Below are 23,594 nucleotides of genomic sequence, written 5' to 3'. Positions count from 1 at the left end.
AGGCAGATAGCTAATGGCTATGGGAGAGTATCAGGGCAATGGTAAGTTAATGTGGTTGTACATGAATCACCTCCCTAAAAAGCATTCACTTCTCAGTCAGGTTAGGATTGTTACCTCCTCTCAGACAGACTTGGTAGTTGGATTCATTGGATTGCTAATATCCATGGGTCTTGGGTAAGCTAGGGAATAGCACCAGTGCTGTATTTCTGGGGATTCATAATCTTGTCTAAATCTTTTCAGGTACCAATAATAAAACTCACTGACCAGGAGACAGAAGTGAAAGTTGACATCAGTTTTAATGTAGAGACTGGTGTGAAGGCAGCTCGATTTATCAAGGAATACATGAAGGTATCAGCCATATAGTGAATGTTATGCTACTTACCAAGGATGTGCTAGATGCTTAGCTAACCTTTTTTGGCACAGCTTGAAAATTTATTGCTGAAGACTATTTTCATTAATACTGATGAAACATGGATGTTTTAATTTATTATCTGTTGGTGTCCATTCAGTGTTCCCTTTGAGTGCTAGGTGTTTGAGTGAATAAACCTGTACACTGTGGAAGGACTTCTTACAGTCATGTCTAGATCTGCAGATAGGTACTCAACTTTGCTTCTAAAGCAAGTATCTTTTCAAGTTTTGCTTACCTTGAATTTAAGTGATGCTGCATTATGAATACTGTCTTGCTAAACTGTCAAAAACCAGTTCTTGTGTAGCTACACACTTAAAAGTTTCCTTTTATGCTCTGTAGTAAAAGTACTATTTAGAGTGAAAGCTTTGAGTATAGTAAGTGACACTGACATTCAAAGAAGGATGTAAAAATCTTGCTGTTAAGGTGGGAAATAAATTTGATATGTAAGGTCTTCCATCAAATAAGAATTGAAGTCTATTCATACGTTTCTGGAATAAAAACCCCCATGTTTTAGTTCTTCCTGTGGAAACACTGTATAGCACACCACTGAAAATATTTTTCTGTTAGATGAATCTTTGTGTATTGAGATTGTGTAGTTCTTTGTTTTGGAATGTTGACATTGTCATTGATTATACTTATTTTGCTTTGCAGAAATATTCTTTGCTACCTTACTTGATTTTAGTATTAAAACAGTTCCTCCTTCAGAGGGATTTGAATGAAGTTTTTACTGGTGGAATTAGCTCTTACAGCCTAATTTTAATGGCAATTAGTTTCCTGCAGGTAAGTCTGTTCCCTGTTTGTTTCTGTTCTTTGAAATGTTTCTTTTGAAACTTTTTGGGGTTTGTTCCTATGCCCTTTTATTTACTGTTTCTTCTGACGCCCCTTGCAGTGCTCAGCATTACTGTTATGGCTCAGAGTGTTTGACTGTTGAAAGATCCTGTGGACTACCTCTCAAACATCCAGGATCTTTTCAGTGTGAGCTGGAACAGCAGCAGGAGCCTTGTGAAAGGCATAGAGGCTGTGCATTGCTCTCCACACCAGGGCCTGTACCTCAATCACCTTAATGGTGTTTCATAAATCTGCAGGATGCAGTTTGTCTCGTGCTTCCCAGACTACTGGTACTGCATGTGCAGAGTACTTGATTTCTGTGTTTATTAAAATGATGAAATCCAACAGTCAAGTTGGTTTTTTACTTATATGTTGGTTAGGTTTTGACATCCTTAAGACTGGCAGATGCTGTACTTGACTGATGAAATAGCCAAGTTACAATGTTACAAATAAGTTACAACTTCTAAAATATTTTTGTGAGTGAGCCTTGTGCAGGTATCATGAAGTATGGGGTTGGCATCTCTCAGCAGCTGTGGTGGAAAACTTAGATATTCTGCTGCTGGTGGTTTTGACTGAAATATTACTATAGATTTTATATACCAAGTATAATAGGTGGAGATACAGACACAAACCGTGTTTCAGTTGGGGCAACTGGATTGCCCCCCACTTTCTGAAAACATTGAGTTTTGGATTTTCTGTGAAAAATTGGGCACTTTGTTACTGACTAGGCTATAACTTAGTATGCAGTACTTTTTTATTGCTTTTGACTTAGGGAAAAGAGTTCCCTAATCCTCAAAAAACTACATGAGGAAAGATGAAGGAATTCTTTAGCTTCCAGATACTGCTGAAGTGCTGCCCCCTCTCGGTTATGTGAGAATGGTTTAAGTACCTGAAGGGTGAATGACTCAGTTGAGACTTATGTGAAGAAATGCTAGCTGTTTAAATGAGAGCTTTTTGTTGCCCTGTGTTATGGTCTGAAAACTACTAATTTTTAATAAGCAAAACTGGTTTGTGTTACAGCTACATCCAAGAATTGATGCCAGAAGAGCTGATGAAAACCTTGGAATGCTTCTAATAGAATTTTTTGAACTCTATGGAAGGAATTTTAACTACTTGAAAACTGGTATTAGAATAAAAAATGGAGGTGCCTATATTGCCAAAGAAGAAATCATGAAAGTCATGACTAATGGATACAGACCATCCATGCTATGTATTGAAGATCCTCTCCTGCCTGGTAAGACTGTACACTTCTTGCAGTGTTCCAGAGATCTGGCTCAGCTTGTGCTCTCAGCTTGCGTTAGTCTGTCAAACGAGTTAAGAAGCTGCACTGGAAAGAGGCTGTTGCTGGTGTAGAGGTACAGTCAGGTAGGAGGGCTAAGGGGTATGGACCTGAGGTCTCCCAAGATTCTTAGCCTGAGTAAATTGGATTACACGCAAACAGCAGAGTTGCATAATGCTGTGGAGATCCAGAACTGTGTTGAGTACGTAATAAGATTCTCTGACAGCACTGAGAGGGTAGTGAAAGAAAGAATTCCAGGAAATCCTGGAAGGGGGGTTGTTAGCAGAACAGTTCTCCATTGTTGGCTGTGAGAATGAGATTGGAAGGTATAGCTTTTCATGCCACAGGCTGTGGTGCCATATTTCAGATAAATCACATGTATGGGAAAGAAAGGCCCCAGATGCAGAACCTGTCCTGCAGGGCAGTGCCACAGAGACTGCACAGGAACAGGGGTGGCTATCTGTGAAATCCAGCTGAATGGTGGTCGTGGTGTGGAGAGCGCTTTGAACAACTGGCTTCTGGGCTGCACAGGGATCTTTAGAGAATGCCAGTCAGAACTTTGGAGTTGTATGTTCATTTGAAAGTACTTAACACAATTTTTTTTTTTTTTTTTTGATTTGGTTTTGATTCAGTAACCCTCAAAATAATCAAGGTTAATTTTGGCTAAGTGCCTCAGGAAAATTTCCAGCTTTATAGTACTCAGTTTGTATTCTATTTAGACTGCCACAAGTAGCTGAAATTCCAAACCAGCTTTTTAACAAAGTCAATTTTCAGTTAATTTGGACTTCAGCACTAGCATTTCTGGAATGTAATTGGCAGTGAAAGTCCATACTGTCACATCTTGTGTGTTGACTGCTTATGTACAGCACTTTTAAAGCAAATACCATGGATCAGGAGCTGAAGTCTGGCACTTTTCTAAATACTCAATATGCTGAATGTTCATAGTTCCCCAGAAGAGGTTGCAGGCTGTGACACTCATTTGTCTAACCATGTCTCTGATATGTTTGTAACTGAGTTTGTGTCCATCATGACTCTTGTACTTGGCCAGGCATAGGTGTGATTGTGCAGAACTGTCACTGTCATTGAGATTTCCTTTAGGAACTGTGTACTTACTTGTCTGAAGACCCATGTGAATAGCAGCATGAACCACAATTGTTTAGAGTCAAAAATCTTTACTGCCCTCCAGTTCTGTTCCTTTCTATCTGCTGAGGACTGAAGGAGAACAAATTGCATGTGCTGTGCAGTTTTTTAAACACTGCTTATAGTACTCTGGAGAAGAAAAAAAAAAACCAACTTTCAAGTCCAGTAGGGAATCTGAACTGTTCCTCCTAGCATTAATCTTGCAGAAACAAAGAACTGTAGTTTAGAATAGCTGTATGCTATCAAAGAGTTGATAAGAATTAAATTCCTCAAGAGTTTGTATGAGCTGAGATAATGTAATTCTTAAAGGAGATAGTGTTTTGGCGATGGAAATGAAAGCTGACAATATTTTGAAGTTATCTGACCGCTGTGTCTCATAGGGATATTTTCTAGCAGCTACCACAAACCTTCAGAACTTTCCTGATGAAGCTAGGAGGAAAATTACATAGAACATATAGGATGACTTTTTGAATCAGTTCTGATGAGTACAGCTTCCTTAGTTCCAGACTTAATCACATATTCCTGCAGTATCTAAAATTACCTGTCAAGCGTGTGTTAGTAATGTCTAGAACTGTGTTAATTAGTTTAGTTCTGCTATTCCTTCTGTCCCAGTACAAAAATCTTTTCCAAGGGTTCAGGTCCTTGCCCAGTTGACAAGTCATCAGCTCTGATTAGTTTGTGTTCAGATCCACTCAGTGTCTGACTCTGAGGATTGCTGGCAGTACTGTGAAGGAGATGGGAACAAGTTATTTTGATAAAGCGTGGGCACAGATATCTCGACTTAAATTAGCATAAACTGCTGCAGAGTTTTACCCCTGCAAACCTGTGTTTGCACTGTATGCACAAGTTTTTAATTTTGTTTTTCAGTCTTTTTTTTTTTTTTTAGCCTGATCACAGCTGTCTCTAAAGTTCCTGTTAAGCCTTGGAAGAATATTTGTAAAGATGGCTTCTTAATGCAAAAACGAGACAATACAGGGATAAAAAAACCCCTTCTTTTTAATTTATCAAAGATTATCAAAGTAGAGTAAAAGTGGCTCCTGTTAGTGTATGCACTAGTTCAACAATGGAATACTGAAGGGTATAACTCATAAGAATAGCTTTAAAGTAGTCTTGTAGGGAACCAGGAATATGTTTAGTGGGATTAATTTCTTTAAGTTGGAGGAACTGGTTTTTATTCAGCATGAAGTGGTGAGTGATGTCTGGCTAACAGATGAAAGGTGTCATCAGAAGGATGTGATACTTCAGTTGTACCTGCTCATTACCTTCAGTTAGTTCCTGGATTTGGAAGGCACAAGCAGCAAGCTATTGTGTTGTATTGGTTGTAGTGGGTTTTGCTTAGATTCTGGTAGGTACTGTGGGGTTTCCTCAGAGATTCTCATTGTGTGCCAGAAGATGATAATTTCTGTGATTTAAGAACCAAGATTCCAACAAAGATGTTAGAAGTCTACAAGTGGAAAGTTTGTTGAAGTCTGGATTTGAGTTATCAGACTAATGTAGTGGTGATGTATTTTGAAGTAATGGTTTATACTTCATCTTTGTACATAGTCTAAGATCTTTCATCTTGAGTTAGTGTCCTAGGACAGGGTAATGAGATGAAAATTATTCTTTTAGCATTATCTAAAGGATGGAGTTGCCATAAACTTATTGTAGCTGCACGATTTCAGTTTCTCAAAGCACTTGCCCTTTTTGTAAAATATGTAAAAAGTAAAAGAATTTATTAAGGAGAAGTGCAAAGCCAGGCACTCAGAAGTTTGCTCACAAGAATATGTTGGAGCAGGGTAGATGATGTCATCTTATAAGAGGTTTGTCTAAAGTTGGTCTAGCGGTATCCTCTATTGGAAGACATAACTGTTTGCAGTTGACAAATATTTTAATCTGTGGTTGTAAAACAAGCTTGGCACTTACTCAGCAGACTGTTAGGGAGGCATGTTATTTTATACCTTTATGAATCAGGTGATTATCAAAGTCCTCCAGTCATTTCTGATGCTCAGAACGGAAATGATTTTGATCTCGTTTCAGACTGGTGGTGGCTAGAGTAGCTACATTGCTACTTTTTAACACCCAAGTTTAAAATTTGGAGTTCCAGCTGTGCTGCTCCTTTCATGAGACAATTTGTTCTTAATCCTGAATTGCTGTGGGCACTAATGAAAGTTCTAAACCTTACATTCAATGTGTTTTCTTTGAAAAGAGACTCTTTAACTTGCAGAGTTTATTATGCTTCGTGTTGCTTGCTTCCGCATCTTGATAGGTCACAAGTACAGGAAGTAAATAGATTTGAGATTGGCAGCATCTATTGAGATTATCTCTTCTAGCCTTAGCAGCTGCCCAAAATTATTCATTTCAGCTTTTCAGTATCAGCTATTTGTCATTAGAACCTGCAAATATATATGTTTGTGTGTGTGCATAAAACATATGTGTTTATAAAAATACACAGATACACTGAAGTTAGCATTTGAAAGAACCTCTTTAATGCTGAATGTTGCAAAAAGCTGTTTACTAGCTAATGGCTTAACATGAATGGGTCTGCTTCAGTCCTAGCTCATGGTCTTACCTTTACCTTTTCAGGCCGTGTTCTTAAAACTGCTTCAGGTAAAGGAAGGCTACCTGATGGAGTGGTAATACTGATAGCAAGTGATGGAAATTTTGGACATGCTCCTTTAGGGATGAAGGCTTTGTAAGAAAGAATAAGGATTGAATTATACATGAAATCACACACCATTGTTATCTGCTAATGTACATCTGAGGATTGAAGTATGTATGATTTTTTTAAAGAGTGACAGCATTTGGGTTGCGTGCTTTAACTGATCAGTCTAGATTGTGACAAAAGAAGAATGCTCAGTTATGTAAGACATGGCTCTCTAATGAGAGTGATCTCTCAGAAGAAAATCTGTTCAGGACGGCAAATGCAAATGTGGGATCTTCTGGCTTCTTTAATATGTTGTTTTCTGGATTGGGTAGGGTCACCTCTATACATACTTGACAGGTGCAGTTCACAGTAGCTCCAGCTGCAGCCCAAGTCAGAAGCTCTGCAGACTGTATAACTGATTAAGACCTGTTAATTCAGACATTTTTATGAACTAGTTACAAGTGCAGAATGAGGCCATCCAAGAACCTATGTATGGCATGAGCTATTCTGCCTCTGTTCTCAGATCTGCTTCAATCAAGACTCAAAATACAACTTCATTGATTTAAGCTAAACTGCCCAAGTTTACTGTAAGTGGTTTAGGGAAGGCTTATGATTTCTTTTGCTGGCACAACAGAGGAGGTAGCGACAACTGATGAACGGAATAACCAATATTTTGTGGCAGCCCTGTCTTCATTTTGGTGTAACTTTATGCAGAATATATGTCAAATGTACCTGCCTAGAATTAGGTTAGACTAAACTAATACAGATTGTTTGAGTGTGTATTCTTAATTCATTTTATGTGAATTTATAGAATCAGTTTGGAAAAGAGCCCTAACATCAAGTCCAACAACCATAGATGGACTTGAATTTAGTGGTAGGTGCAATTATGTCTGTTTAGCCACTTGTATGTATTCCATTTCTGTATTGCTTCTCAATTTAATTCTCTTACATATATATGTTTAGAATATCATTACGTGGCTGGACACAAGTGTCCTGCCTCTGAAAAACCTATACTGAATTAATCATTACTTTTCTAGTAGAATTAACATTGTGTTCTGATTTTGTGACCACTGAAATATCTTGGTCACTTTTCAGCTGCCTTTGGACTCAGTCCTTCGTGAAGTCCTCTGTGAAGAACATTACTGTGTGTTTCCTCCTAGAGTCACTGTCCTAGGCCCACACTTAACTCTGCTTTTACTTCAGAATAGTCCATTAGTAAAGAAACCACTTGGAGAGGCTTCTGTAACCTTGAGCCTAGTGGCTGTTGGATGCTGCAGCAGTGCATTCAGAGCAAGATACTCAGTTATGTCAGTAAACAGGAAGTATTTCTTGATCAATTTTTATTTGACCATGTGAATTACTGGAAAAATTCTGTTTTCCCAAAATGCTGTAATGTTTTCAGTTAATTTCCATTGATTGTGCTTTTCTGTTAGAGTGGCATTATGGTCGGAGAATTTTGGAAGGATTAAAATGTGTAAAACCAAGGCTGTGTTTTTTTCCTCTGGATGGCAGATCTCAGCATGTTTGTCTATAATGGTTTGCTGGACAAAACATTTAGGGGAGTGAAGGGTTCCTGTAAAGTCAAATTCAGCCATGTTGGATTTAGTCCTCCAAAGGATGGATTCTGTCCTTTACCCATCAGTTTTTCAAAGCAGATTTTTCATTGATTTCTTTTATTCATAGGCCCTAATCTGATTTTCATATTTGGTGGTTCATCCCTTTCTAGTGTTCTCACAGCATTTCACACATCATTCTGAAAGAGGGAACCTTTCACTGTAAGCAGTTCTCTACCCACTCAAGACCTAGTCTGTATTTTATGCAATTTGAGAGCAGTTTTATTGCTTCTTAAATTGAGTGCTGACAGTGAATTTTGGTGTTTGGTGCCAAATACATCTACAGAAAGCCCCCAAATGCTTTTTGCTAGTAATAGCAAGATCGTTCTAGGTATCAGATGGGGGATCTGTTCTTGTACATTGTCACTGATACAGAAGGTGTAGCATGTTCCTAACTGCTGCAGTTCCTCACATGGCACTAGATTTGGAAAGAGTTCCAGTTAAAATGCCTAAAAAAGGGCAGTTGAGAGTGCCACAAACTTGATCAAAAAACAATGCTGTAAAAGCTTCTGGTATCTTCTATGATAGATTTTTGAGAAACTGGCTTATCCTGTGGAGATAAATATCTGTATGTGCTGGTTTTAATCTGTTGTTTTGATAAGGTTAAATAGGGTTTGATGTGAGTCTGTTTGACCTAATGAAGATAATGTGGTTACACAGGTGATATTTTAAACTGAATTTGGCCTGCAGGAACTCTACTGGTAAGTGAGACACGATGCTTTAAGCTTGGTAGGTTCCCTCTTGAAGACAGCTCTAAGAGCTTTAAGCTGATCTCTAGGCTCTGTTTCTTTCAAATGCTATATGTGAGTGTTTTAAAAGTGGTAAATTGAATGCATAATGTTAAGTGTTATTCCTAAGGTCAAGTTCTTTTGTTGAGATAGGCACACTTAGGTGTTCCTGATGTGGCTAGGATGGGATAACCAGTTTAAACAGAGTTAAGCTTGTATTGTTAAGGCTTCTGAGCTTTAAGTCTGAATAATTTTTTGGTAACTGATATTAAAAAAAGATGATCTGATGACTGTCACATTATTTCAGGAAACGACGTTGGCAGAAGTTCTTACGGTGCCATGCAAGTGAAACAAGTTTTTGATTATGCCTACATTGTTCTTAGCCATGCAGTATCACCACTTGCAAGATCATACCCAAATAGAGATTCTGAGAGGTAATTAGTTCACTTTTTCAATATCCATTTGTCTGTGTAATCAGTTAGGAATGTTTGGGTCTAGATTCATAAAAGGACTATTGTTATTTATTGTTTAACTGTGGCTGTATTGAAATCTGCACAGAAATTTAAGCTGCCCAGGGATGTGAGAGTGCAATGCCTCAATGTGCAGCATTGAAATGAAGAGAGTGTGATAAAACCCAGGATGAGTCCAATGTGAGATTCTGTTAGAGTGGAAGGGAGCCAGAACATAATTGGTCTTTCCTCAAACATTTTGCTTAAAGTATTTCAAAGGAAGGTTTGCTGGTTTAATGTTTAGTATGATGCATGTCTGTATTGTGGCAGAAAGAAATGTGTGTGGTCAAATTGTTTGTTCAGACAATTAGAAAACTAGCAACAAGGCTAAGAATTTCCCTTTTAATACATGCCCCCATAAGCTGTTTTAAAAGACTTGATGTGTATTTAAAAATTAAAAAAATAATTCAAAGTACTATATAAAAAATATTATTAGAATCAGTTCAGTTTGATCATAATCTCAGAACTGCCATTAAAAGTACCATATTTCTAGACATGCCATTTTTAATGCAGTTCTTAGTGTCTTTTATAGAAACACAACCAGTACTTTCTGAGCTCTCACCTTCACAATTTCTGCTTTTTGAAAGGAAGAGGAGAAAGACAATGAAGGCATGGCAGCAGGGTGATATTTCCATTCATGTATCTGCTCTAGCACCTTTTGTTCTAAGCCTCCATGTGAATTTGGGCTATATCAAAGGATGTCTCTTCCCTGAGACTTCCCTAAAATCCCAATGGCTTTGAGCTACCTAGCTAATCACAGGGAGGGATGGCTGTAATGTGTCACACAAACCATCTTGATACAATTAGAAACTCTAGTTATGATGTAAACTTCCAGCATTAATGTCATTGGAAGGTGAAATAGTTTTCCTCTTTACATCAAAGTGGATGGAATCTTTTACTTGTGAGTTTAAAACTGATAGTAGTCCTGTAAATCCTTTAGGTTTTCAGTGGTATTAAATTTACAAAGGTTGGGACCGCACTGTGATGGAGGTACAGAAGGAGTGGTACAGTGTTGCATGTTGACATTTGAGACTGCTGGCTTAAGATATTAAAGGTCACTGTTAAATGTGTATTGGCTGACAATTCTTGGTACTAAATGAAACTTTGTTCTTACCCAAGTACAGATAGAGTAACTTAGGGATATTCTGGAAGTTTGCTTGTCTTGGGTCCTGGCCTCCATTAACTTCTCTGTTTTTTTCTGAAGGATACAGTCATTCTCTTATGAGGTATCTGTATTTACTACAGACATCAAAAAGTGTATTTGTAAAGCATTTAATGGGAGCCTCAGGTGTCATCAATACATGCACTTTTCATGGACTTGTACTTGTTACTGTATCTGGGGAAATGTTTGAATTTTGTCACAACTGCAAACCTGTGGAGCAGTCCAAGCAGTGGTGTTCAGGTGTTATGTCCAACCTGTCTGCGAGTTCTGGGCTGTCTGTGCCAGTGAATGTCAGAACCCATCATGCCACTGGCTTGTTTGCAAGAGGAACAGCATTCAGCAAAGTTCTGTACACAAATACTTCCCCTAGCACCAGTGTTGTCAGTGCCAAACGGCTTGTAAGTGGATGATGAGCTGTTTGGTAACAAGTTTGTTGTAGAAATCAACAGTCCATGTTTGGTCTCAGTTAAACTTGATGTACTTGGGTAATCCGGGTATGTTTGTGGGGCAGAGTGGTCCATGCTCTGTATAAAGACCTTTCTGGTGGCCTGACCTAAAGCCTGGCTGTCAGGGAGCCCTTTGTCCTGATCCATTTTTTCCCTTTTCTAGACTTGTTAGTAGGTAGGTTAAACTACAGCAGAACTGTAACTGTAAACAGTGGGCTCCATTTGAGACCAGGGACTGGCTACATGACACTCTACTAGAGGGATCAGGAGTAAATGAAGAGTACTTAAAAGGATAGGAAGTTGCAGGAGGCTGAACTCCCCAGGCTGAGTTTATTGAGTTTTGTCCTAATTGGGGCCAGTGTTTTCTTAAGTGGGATGGTTTGTGCTTGAACTGTCTGTTGGGTTTGAATTCAGATTTCCTCTTTCCAGGGAAGGTTTCTGTGTACAGAGTTCTGTTTCGTAGATGTCACTCTCAGTAGATTTCACATCTTTCTTGGTGATCGTTGTGATTCTTTTTCAGGGTCTGACCAACACAGATGACCAAATGTCTCCGTTAATTTAAGGCTTTCTAGACAACTGCTGCTTCTGATGTTCCCAGTGGGGAAAAAAAAGTCAGATTTTATTCCTTCAGCAGCATAGGCCTTTTTCTTCTTCATGTTCTGTAGTAGGAAGTCCCTCAGAATAATAAGGGATAGATTCACATCACTGTTACTACCATCTTCATTCAGGCTTCCAAATAGAACATGTGAGATGTAGTGGGAATTAAAAGCTATCTTCTGTCCTGGAAAAGCTTTCCAGCTGAATCCTGAAGGTAATTCTTACAGCTACAGAAATTACTTTACTGTTTTGTCCCCAGTCAATCCCACCTGTCCCCTTCCAAGAACAGCTCAGGAGAGCTTGATTGACAGTTTGGTTGATTTTATTAGAGCTAACAGCTTCCTGTCATCTTGGAAAAAGAAGTTTCCTTTTAGGAGAACAGAGACTGATCCATTTTGAACTTGTACAATTTGTATGCAAGGTGAAGTTTGGTGTTGTGTCTTCAGCCAAGGTGATTGAAAATCATGATGGATTTCTTAATATTTAGGGCCACATGAGTCTAGCTCAGTTATGGACAGGATATCTCCTGCTTAAGGATTGGTGTCAGTATGTGTTTTGAACAGCTTTCATATGATCTTTGGCCCTAGCCTGTCTCTGGGAAAGAGTGTGCATCTTAAGTGAGCTCACCTCTTTAGTCTGTGAGGAATGATATTTTCATAGAATCATTCAGGTTGGAAAAGACCCCTAAGATCATCAGGTTCAGCTGTTAACCCAGCCACTGCTATGTTCACCATTAAACCCTGTCCCTCAGTGCCATATTTACATGGCTTTTAAATACACCCAGGCACAGGAACTTCATCACTTCCCTGGACACCCTGTTCCAGTGCTGGACAACCTGTTTGCTGATGAAATTTTTCCTAATATCCTATCTAAACCTGTGGTGCAGCCTGAGGCCATTTCCCCTTATGCTTTCACTTTTACCTGTTCATGTGGAGCTTGACTGGAGCTTTCCATATTTGGTTTTGCTGAATGTGATTTCATCACTCTGATCCTTTTAAGAGCGATCTTAAGATTGATTTGCCCAGTAGTTGCAGTGTAATGAGAGTTAGAAAGTGTCCCTGTGAACCAAGGTCTTGCAGTGTGTAAAAGGAGGAGCGTCTGAGTTCTTACTATAAAATAAGCTAGGCCTGTAAATATCTTATTCCTGGTCTTACTGTATGATAATATTAAGGGAAAAAACTTAAAGGGACATCTTTCTCAGGAGAGCTGTCTAATTCTACTAACCAGTTAACTGTATTTTTTCATGTCTTCCAAACAAGCATCTTTGAAGAATTGTTTGTCTCAGACACTAGTAGAAATTTTGGCCGCTGTCAAAATAAAAGCCCCAAATGCATGAAATTTTCTCATAATGAAGGCAAGGTAGATGAATAGGTTTTTTGTTCCTAAGTTTCTTCAGTGTTGAAAACAGATTTAAGCACAATTCCCAAATGCTTGTTTTAAGAAATTGTTCTTTGAACCCATGGATATGCTTGAGTCCCATACATAGGAAATGGTGTTCTTTGAGATCGGTATCTGGTTTGATCACGCTTGCTTCCTCTTCTTTGCTGCTATATTAAGTATATGTCAGTATAACCTTAATCACCTTTCAGTTTCTGATGTCTCATAATGAATGCTTTCAATTTTGCTGCGCAAGCAATGTAGCATGGATCTGCCTTTGGACTCCTGACCTTATAACTGAGTGAATTTCCTTTTTTCTACCTTTATACCAAAAAAGAGAGTTTAGGGCTTTGATCTCCATGCTCTTTGAAAGAAACTGGTGGGAGAATTTATTCCCCCATTCTGTGCATGCAGCTCTGCCACAATTGTTGGTGTAGCAGTCGCTTCACCTATTAGGCCTATTTGATAGCAGGCATTTTTAGTATATCAGTCACCCAGTCTGATAAAAATACCAACCTGTATTGTTCATTTTGCTTCTGGTATATGAAATCGTGACTCTTGATTTACTTCCAGGAAAGTTCTCCAAGAAGCATCAGGCTTGACAAACTCCTTATATATATCAGCTTATGTTACTTAGCCCATGTTCACTTTCTGGTTCTAAGACCACAGCTGGTGGTAGTTTTAAATTTATGCATTATCCTGGAGTAAAAGCTCAACTATTTCTGAAGGCTAATTCTCAGATGAAACTTCTTAACTGCAAGATTTCCTTCTCTGTCCTGGTGCTGAAGAGACCCAGTCTGGTGCATGTTTGAGTCCCATACTGACATTCCTGTCTTGAGAACTGCGAGGGCCACAGCTGAATCTCTGCATGGTCATCCCTGTCTTCATTCTGTCTCCTCTTGCTCAACTTAGTTTTTGAGAAACCCGAACTGCATTGAGTATTCAAAATGCTGCTACATCATGGGAGCATACATACATTAACAAAATGTGATCCTCTGGTTTATTTGTTCTTTTCTTAGTGTGCTCTGCTTAGCTCTTGAATGTTCCCAAAGAATCATCTGTTATAACCCAGAGCTTTAATTTTTAAGTGGTGACAACCACACCTTTAATCTGCATGTAAAATTCAAGATTTTATTTTCCAGCATGCATCATTTTATCTACATTACATAAATAGAATCGTGGATGACATACATTCTGTCCTGGTGGCTCATCTGCAGCTATTGGACTTGTAATTTAGATTATATAATTTGGTTCAATGTTTGCTTAAAATGCTGGGCTGACTTTTTTAGTACTAACAGTAACATGCCTTTAAAGCTGGAAGACTGACATGGAACATGTGGTGTTTGGTCTTGCATGAAATAGTAATCCCTAGGACAATAGAAGTATCACTACTTCAAGTGTTACTATGAAACCTAGTAAAGGTAGTTTAACTATATTAGGGTTTTGTATGTCCTACCTTCCCATTGTACACCTAAACCAAAAGAAAATTCCAGTACAGGTACCAGGTACCTTTGTGATGCAAAATACAAAATGAACTTTAATATAAACATTGAAGATTAAAAAAATTAACATTACGTGTTCCAAAGTGGTAACTTTGCACAGCCCATTTTTGTACAATAGTAATTTCTTCATGTGTCTTGAGCATGGAGTTTAAAGTTAGTGTTTCAGTGACTAGTCTCTGATGAAAAGAAAGCTTGAAAATTTATCTCTCAAACAAGAAGACAGCTCACTCCTGCTCAAGAAGTACGATTCAAATAGCTGAATGTTGGGAAGGTGTGTTGGAAAAACACTGCTTTGTTGATAACTGGTCACTGTTCAGCAGGACCAGGTAAGCTTTTTCTCTGAGCCTCTTACTGTTACGAATTTATTAAAATTCTAACTTGTTTTGGAGCCAGTCCGTTTCTTGTTGCACTACCTCACGATCCATGGTACTTCCTTTATACTTGTGGGGGCCGTAACACCTTTGAAGTTGTTTTGTAAATCTGGAAGCAAGGATTAGTGAATGACTCTCTCCAGACAGCCAGTCATGGTGCTGGGATGTTCATGTTTTCCGTGCGTCCCATACCTGCTTATAACCCAGACTCTGTGGAAAAACTTTCTGTATGGAGAAATGCAAGAACCATAAATTGCTTTTATCAAGTGCACTGTTACCAGCATGTACATTCTTTATAGTTAATATGCTCTCCATTTAGAAATACAGAGTAAAAATCTTACCTATGTGTCACTGCTTGCATGTTAGTATGGTAGAAGAAAAATATGAATATAAGTGGTGCTACAGTGGATTAAATGGTGTGCTAAAAAAAGGAAGGTTCAAAAAGATTCTTTGCTTAGGGATATCTTAAACTGACTTTTAGCATAATTTGGTAGCTTGTTAAAATGCTTGCAAATATGTAACCAACAGTCTTTGTTTAATACTTAATTGAAAAATTTTTTTAGCACATTAGGTAGAATCATCAAAGTGACCCAAGAAGTGATTGACTACAGGGCCTGGATTAAAAAGAAGTGGGGGAGCAAAATTAATTTATCACCTGAACTTGGTAGGTATAGCAGGAAACCAACTTAAAATTTTTTCTTGAATTTGATGTAATTCAAAATACTCATGCCTTGAAATTAATCATTCAGATATACAGGAAAAAAATAAAAGGAACTTGTAACTTTCTAACCCAAGATAAGTTTTCTCTGAGCCCGTTTTTCAATTAGCTTGTTAAACTGCAGCTCTTCTTAGACTTCAAGGCCCACGTGTTTGTATTCTGTGCTCTTAAATGATACTTATGTTTTCTGTTAACAGATAATAGGTTGAAAATAAGAGACCAGATAGCTCTCTGCAATGGAGAACAGCAGCAGAACAGAGACTCTGAACCACCTTACAATCAACACTTGGCATTGTCATTGGCCAGTACACAACAGTTATCCTCTGGTTCATCTGCCTCTTCCGTGTCATCACTCTCCAGCAGTGACATTGTAAGCTTTTTCTTTTAATGGGTTAAACTAGTAAGTAGCAGTTTATCTTCAAAGCCTCAGTTGATATGATAGCAGTTAGTGTGATACTATCCCTAAGCTGCTACAGCAAATCAGTAATGTCCCCTGCTCAGAAAAATTACTGAAATTAAATATTTTTCTAATTAAATAGAATGGGTCTTATTTCCATCCTAAATCCTTGGTACCCTTTGTGGTAGTAGTTAGATGTAAGGAAATATAACAACCCAATTTAACAGTAGCTAATTAAGCAGAAGAGTAGAAATGCCTTCATATATTCTTCCATTAAGCAAAATCTTCCATTGTCAAATTCTGATCCTTGTTCCCCATACCTGAAATTGAACATGACCATTAAATTGTGCTGTGAAGGTGAATAATACTCATTATTTTCAGCCAAGCAGTTAGTTCATGTTTTAATGGTGACAGGGCACTTGCATAAATTCTTGTCAGCTTCCTTATTTGAAAGTAATTGCTGGGCTTTATTATAACTTCCTGGAAGAGGAGGCTGCAGTCTCTTGAGGTATGTTCCCAGATTCTTTAAGGTTCTGCCAGGTGGTTTCATTTTGGTATAAAGTTAAATGAGTGCAGAATTGGGCAGTGCAGATTATAAAGCACAGCATTACAAGGCATGAGTGGCTCACTGTACATCTTCTGAAGCATTTTGTCGTAGGTAGAGGCAGTGATGGAACAAGATGTAATATGCAGTCAACTATGATAGTGAATAACTGGATGATGCCAAGAGAGGTCCAAATACCTGTTTCTTGGCTGCTTTCAAAATCTAGTCAAATATGGAATTAAAAATTGGGAATTGTATTCAACAAAAATTTAGTAACTTTTGAGGGACAAGCACTGCCATTATATGTTCTGGTTACTTCCTGTAATTACTTTACGCTACTGTTTTTTTGGTGTTGAATTGCCTTTTTATGCCACCTTCAGTAAACAGGACAAATGTTTTAGTTGTACCATCTGGCTAATGAACAAAGAACAGCATGATACTTGCCAGTGACACTATTAGCCATGCTCCTGGTTTAAGTATATCAGTGGGAAAGATTTTGCTGTAATAAATTTTATGAAAAAATGCAAGTATTTCTTTATTACATTGGGAGTGCACAGTATTGTGTGGTGAGTCATTATGAACTCCCCTTAGTCCTGTTTAACCTGATGTTGAAGGTGAAACTTCATTGCCTGATGCCAGAGAAATTAATGAAAAGTGAAAAGAAAGCTCTCAACAAAATAGAACTGAAATCAACTTCGGCATTCACAAAGTAAAAGGAAATGCTACGTTTTCTAACAAAATAAAAAACCATGTCCTTGTGAGAAAGGCCAGGTCATATGTCCTTAGCAGACTGTGGTGGCATGTTATCTTAATTTGGAATGGAATGGTAGGTTTCTGACAAATGACTGATGAGTTCATCCTACTCTTACTTGGATGTGTGAGGAAGAGCAAGTTCTGGCTGAGCAGTCCTGAGGTGCACCTGATTCAGGAAGAGAATCCTATTCCGCCATAGTCAGGTGATCTGTGCCATGATCTGGCATAATGCTGTGCCCAGGTTGCAGTAGAGGAACATCTGGCATGTGTGCCAACTTGGTGTTCGTGCCAAAACTTCTGGTGCAGTATTAATAGGCATGATGTGGTGAGCTTTGCTATCAGCTTCAGAAGAAGGTAATTATGAATGTGGTGCATCTCATCACTTTGGAGTTACATGTAGTGTTACCTCTGATCTTGTGGGAGGCTTGTTCTTTGGGAAGGATTCTGTTTTTATTTAAAGTTAAATCCTCTAAACTTTTCCGATACTGGAAGACTGAAGGCAAGGTACAGATTATAAAGAAAATGCAGGTGACAAGGAGACGATAGAGTTACAGCTTGCTGACCTCTTCCCAATAATTTAAAGTTTTATTTTAATAGCAAGATGTTATTCCCTATGTTGCTATTAACCTTAAACACAAAGTCTACATTAAGACATTGTTTCAGGAGGTGCATTTTTCATGACTGCAGAATATCTTTTGCTGTTTATGAGGTGCAAGATCGTATCTGCTAAATTGGAGGGACTAGATAGCGTATTTGCTCTTCTACTTACTGCTAAAGTTTCACTGGTAATAGTGATCAGCTGCATCTGGTCCTTTCTGAGTTCTCCTACTAATATAATAGAAGTCAGCTTACTTGTGTTGAGGAAGAGGTAATAGACTTGGAAACTTGTGACATTACTTTGTCACGCTGCCCCTTTCCAGCCATCCACTCCAGCACAGTAGCAGTTGTATTCTGAAATCATCACATCACTGTTCACTGGTGATAAGTCTGGAGGTCTTGGCGTGTGTTTGTCAACATGTCCTGGAAACAATATTGGCAGCATATATTGAGTGTGCAGGCGTTATCAGAGCAGTGCAGTATTGCTCATAGGGATCCTAGAATTTTTATTAAACCCTATAATTGGATAGTTGGTTGCAATACAGCATGCTCTATGGTTTTTAAAGATTTGCTTCCTTGGAGTTCTGACAGCATTACAGATTTTGCACTAATAATCTGTAAATATGACTCAGCAGCTGAATAGATAAGGGTTCTGGTGTCTTGGACTTGCGAGTCTGTCAGCTGAAGCAATGAGTATAGATTAATTCTGGCAGCAGGAGAACAGGTTTCAGAACAAAAACAAGGAGCATGTTTTTCTCGAGACTGGATTGGCATTAACCAGAGCTAACATTCAGAAGCCAACCTCTCAATGGCTGTATATGCTCAGAAAAATGGAAGTGTAGGAATATAAGAGCCTACAGTTACTACCCTGAGTTCTCCACACTGGTGGCAACCTTTTGAAGATGAGAACTTGGGTACCACTGGGGAACAAGAGAACTGCCTCTTTCTTCTCTTTCCCCATATAATTTAGATTTATGTGCTTTTTCTCAGCATACCATCTGAAACTCAGGAGGATGTTGGCTTTCATGTTTGCACATCTAGGATTAGCTTGCAGGAGAACACACTTCTGGGCTACTGTCTACACAGCCCAAAATTGGATCTAACGAGACCAAATCATAATTTGAACAAAAGGTACCCTTTTACGGATTTCCCGGAGTAGCAAAGCTATTTACAAAATGCCTTAATCTAGTACTCTCTGGCCAATGAAATTCTAGCCATGCTGTCTTTAGTAGGTGTCTTAGCCAACTGCAAAATCTTAACCACAAAGGGCATCTTTTCAAAGGGCCAGTAAATTTTGGATCAAAGACCTTGTGCAAGAGAAGCCTGTTCTTCGGGTGTCACTGTAACTGTTAGTGGGAGACCTGTTCAGTTTATGGGGTTGCCTTACTGCACGTGTCAATACAGAGCTCTGACTCACTCACCAGTACTTCTAATACAGTTCTTCTCAAGATACTGAGTATTAAAATTCCTGCCTTGTTACCTTGGATCTGTGAAAAATGTAAATATTAGTGATCAGGAGCAAACTAAAGAACTCATATTAAAAAAATCTTATGGATACAAGGAATCTGGCTATCAGATTGTATTAGACTGTACACATATTTTTCTCAATTATTTTAATTATCAAACTGATCTGTGTAGTAAGTCTTCTCTCAATGAAGCTTTCTGCTGATTTCAAATACCCTATGCTGGTCTGAAAAAATGCTGTGTATATTCCTCACTCCTGCAAACAGGTAAGTTGTACAATACATTCCCACATGATCCAACAAATGTTGAAGTAAATAAAGGAAGATGCTTTATAAATGTCTTTGTCATCAAGGACAGTGAAAAGTGTGTGAATTTTTATTGTATGGAAGCAAGAATCAAACTGTTCCACAACAGAAAACAAGCCTCTGGCATTAAAAAATCTCACCTTCACACTGAGTTAAGTGATTGTTATGAGAATCTGAAACCAGATGGGAAAGAGCTATGTTCACCCCCAGCTCTCTACTTGTTTTGGCTAGTTGGAGATGTCAGTCTCAAAATCCAAGCAGTGACCAAATTCTTCTTGAAAATGCTCTTTGTATTGCTTGCTTGCTTGCTTGCTTGGCTTTTTTTTTTTTCTGGGCGCTTTTTTTTTTTTCATTCTGGACCTGCACTCTATAACTGGTGACCAGGATTTCTTGTTGCTTAAGCATTGTGGAAAAATGCTTTTCATTATCTCAGGAAATCCTAGAGTAGTGCTAGAGAATATCTACTGCTTGATCAACAGTCTCTGCCAAGTAAGAAATAATCCTAGGTATGTTTTTGCAGTCTCATGTTGGTCTGGTTTACTTTGTGGTGCTAACTGCTTTGCAGTTTTGATGATGTGATGCCAAATAAAGCTTAATATTTTATGTGACAGTGATGCCTGCATATCAGTAGCAGATAAAATGGCTCATAGGAAATTCTCCTGTTACCTTATGGATAGATAATGTCATATCCGTCACAGAAACTCCGAGTTGTCTGCTACAAGTTTGGTTCTAACAAATTTCATACACCTCCATGTTTCTGGTGATAATGTTGTGTGGGCTTCTAAGATGAGATAATTTCGTGAAGACCTCCGAGTTCTCAAAACGATGCAGTCATGCCAAGGTAGTTGAAGTTTCAGTGAAAAAGGTACCCCTGTAGTCTAGCTTCAGAGGTGACACAGTCCTTGCCTCTTTTTAACTTCTTAACATTTACCGTGTCTTCTTTCAGACTCTTTTTGAAATTTTAACTGTAACCCTTGCAGGGTTATAAAAAGCTTTCATCAGAATGTCAGTGTGTAATCTTCCCACGGTTCAGCCCCATCAGCTGGAGAATATGCTGAGCTTCAGTGTTTTGTGAATGTGTCCTGTCACTGTATTGTATTATGTATTCAGTATCTTGATTGAATGCTTACATTCTGAGACTAATATATAAATATGACTGATAAGAATAAGACTCATTATTCTTACAGTTCTGCTGAATGCATACAAGATCCACACTTATTTTTGGAACTGTTACTTGCTTTGCAGTAATTGAGGCTTAGTACTTGAACTCAACATGCCTAATGAATTTATCAACCATCTCACCTTCCTTCCTATTAGCCAGACTAAATTTCAGTTTATTAGCAGGAACTATTGTGATTCCATATTCACAGAGAGGTAATAGAGTATATGACGTACCTTGTCTGGATAAATGTGCTTTTTTAAAGTGATGAAATTTGCAGGCATAAGGCATGCTTATCTGCAGTAGAGAGACAGACACTTCAGAATATGTAACAGCTGCTCTTGTAGTCTTGTTAAATCCATCTTAATGAATGATTAATTTGTAGAGTTGTAGTTGAAATTGTATGTGTAAGGAGTGGGGGCAAAAGGAGGTTGCCACATAAAATTCTCATCCTGAGAGCAGGAGCTACACACGTTTCTCTCTTCTTTCTATATGCCTGAATATTCTTGTGTCCTAACCAGAGTAACTGTTCAAATGTATGAATAGTTGATCATCTTTGTGTAGAATAATGCAAGTTTTGTCTTAAGCTTCTCCCCTTCCTGAAAAAATAGAGGCAAACTCTTAAAAAAGCCTCTTAATGTTTCGTTTTCAGAGAGATGTAAGTGCTGGCTTGCAGATAGGTTGTTTGCAAATAAAGCAGTGGCAACCCTAAATGCAGGACAGCCTGGTGTTAGTGGGGAAAAGCATTTAATTGACATTTGATTTGGGGCATTTAAGAGTGTAAGCCCCCAGATCCTTTAAAACTGCATTCTTTTTTCTTTTTCTTGCTGTGCAGATTACTAACACTTCCTGTGGACCAGAAGGGAACATATTTTTCTAGTGCTGCTTTTGCCTATTTTCCTTTCACTGTATGGCCCCATGTTTGTTTTTGAGGTTTTTAACCTGTATCTCTGACAGTGTGGTGTTTTATACTGTCTCGTGCTCTTCCTCGGTTCTTCTGTATCAGTTCCTTGAGCAGTCTCTTCTCCATATCCACTTGAAGTAAGAGTAAATTTTTGCAAAGCTGCAGGAGGCACAATTTTGAATACAAAATTCTAAAGTAATTTTATTCAATAAGTTGTTCTAAGCAGTAGAGGATGCAGAGGGAATTTGTAATTCAGCAAGTAAAGTGGGATTTTTCTGATGTGAGGTCAGTGAAGTAAGGAGAGAAGCACATAATTTTGAAAGAGTCGACTTCAGAGTAGTTTCTGGTGCCAAAGTCTTAAGTTGTAATCTTGCCATATCTTAACATTCCCTCCCATGAAAAAAAACCCCAGAGAGGTACCTAAGTAATTTTAGGATGAAAGAAAACCTAAATACAGTATTTGTAGTCTAGTATGGTGCATGTTCAGATTTCATAATGAGTCCTATAATTTAATGCATAACTTGAAAATTAAACTGGAAATATTTTTATATTGTTAACAATACAGACCAGTTGAAAGCCTGTGAAATGAAAATATTGGGCAACAAAGGAAGTTTTAAATCACACACTCTTGGGGCCTTTTTTATTTAAGATGGCTCATCTGAAATACAGTGAGTATTGATAAAACATGGAAAAAGCTTGCAGTCAGACCTCTCAGGATATAATGAGCTGTGACTGAAGGGGTACTGTACTTGTATTTAATCTGGTAGATACTAATTAGATAATGTTTTCAGTTGTCCTTCTGTAAAACAAACATGAATGCTTTTAGAGGATGCATATTTTTCAGTTTGCTTGTGTGTCCTATATTCTTTCACTTTTCCCCTTCTGTAGTCACAATGACCAATTTCTTTTTGCAATGAAAGGCAGAAAAAACCAACCAATTTCACCTCAACTCAAGACCTGTATTGTTTATAGGCTGGCCAGTGGAAGTGGAGCAACTGTATTGATGCAAATTATCTTGTGATCTTCCATAGAAGTAGAAATTTTGTTCATCTCAATTCTACTTTATTTACACCATAGTTGAAGTTATGGCTCCACCTACCAAGAAGGAAAATGGCACACAATGTGGAAGAAGTGGGTTGAGGGCGGGGGTTGATCATAAAGTCACCTTGGAAGCGCGGTGTTTTATCAAGCGGAGTTACGTACGCTGGGGCTAAAACCGTTCAAGTGAGAGCGTGCATTGAAGTTCTTCTCATGCGCATGGCCCCAAACTATGACATGTCTGAAGTTCTCTGGTGTTGCTTTACGTTCAAAGGAGTGTGGTTTTACACTTTACTAAGCCAATTCAGTAACACGATGTATATGCTAGCCAAATTTCCTTTCATTAGCTGCTCCAGCATTTCTGCACTGGTGTTCACCTAATCTTGTGGTGAACTGATTCAGAAAGTAAAACTAGTAAGAAGGGGATTACTGTTTCTGTGGTTCACCTCTGTGGATTAGCTCATAATAATGTCAGATTCTAATGCAGGTGTAATGGAGAATGCCAGAATGGGAAAAGAGGCAGAAGGAGTTAGACTGGCAGCAGTAATCTGTTAAATCACTGTAATTATAAGAAAGGAGAGGAACACTTTGAAAATGTAGAATGTAAAGTGTTAACTATAAACAGCAGTTTTCAGTTCTTTGCTTTCAAAGATGGAACATGATTTTTACTGTACTGGTCATTGTTCTCTCACAGCTTCCAGCTCCTGAATGTTATGGGAAAGAGGAAAAAAAAATTGTTTAATTAGTGGAAGAGATTTTGAGAGTGGGAACAATAAGGATTTTTTGCCAAGACTTCTGTAGTTCATTCTTGGAGACAGGGCTGAAAACCCAAATACATCCCATTATCAGGCGACTTGCATTCTATTGTTTAAGTTCTTATTTCTGAATACTGACTTTAGGATAGTTAGACTCCTTTAGCATTGAGCCAGACTTAAACAAACTGGGGTCATGAATTAGTCTTAGGTGACTTCAGCTTTTAAGAAAGCATACTGTCTTGGAAATGGAAAGCTCTGAAATGGTAGCTATTGTTAACTAAAAAGTTTACCAGGTATCTTAAGCCTTGAGTTACTAATGGAATTGAAATAACCTCTTATGGCCAGACCTAGTTAGTAATGAGTTTTTGGCAAG

At 38.3% G+C, this 23,594-nt stretch overlaps 1 protein-coding gene across 4 annotated transcripts in view; it reads left to right on the top strand.

Moving 5' to 3' along the window:
• The window catches only part of TENT4A (terminal nucleotidyltransferase 4A), a 57,916-nt gene that overhangs the window by 18,870 nt on the left and 15,452 nt on the right, over positions 1-23,594 (top strand). For all 4 annotated transcript variants that reach the window (XM_048312198.1, XM_048312196.1, XM_048312215.1 and 1 more), the window contains exons 5-10: positions 241-348; positions 1,061-1,189; positions 2,258-2,471; positions 8,931-9,057; positions 15,151-15,251; positions 15,503-15,675. In XM_048312198.1, the coding sequence (XP_048168155.1) occupies positions 241-348; positions 1,061-1,189; positions 2,258-2,471; positions 8,931-9,057; positions 15,151-15,251; positions 15,503-15,675 (852 nt within the window). The remainder of the gene's footprint in view (positions 1-240; positions 349-1,060; positions 1,190-2,257; positions 2,472-8,930; positions 9,058-15,150; positions 15,252-15,502; positions 15,676-23,594) is intronic.

Source organism: Corvus hawaiiensis, chromosome 1 (genome assembly GCF_020740725.1).
Source record: "Corvus hawaiiensis isolate bCorHaw1 chromosome 1, bCorHaw1.pri.cur, whole genome shotgun sequence".
Taxonomy (NCBI): Eukaryota; Metazoa; Chordata; class Aves; order Passeriformes; family Corvidae; genus Corvus; species Corvus hawaiiensis.
This window is presented reverse-complemented; position numbering and strand designations above follow the sequence as displayed.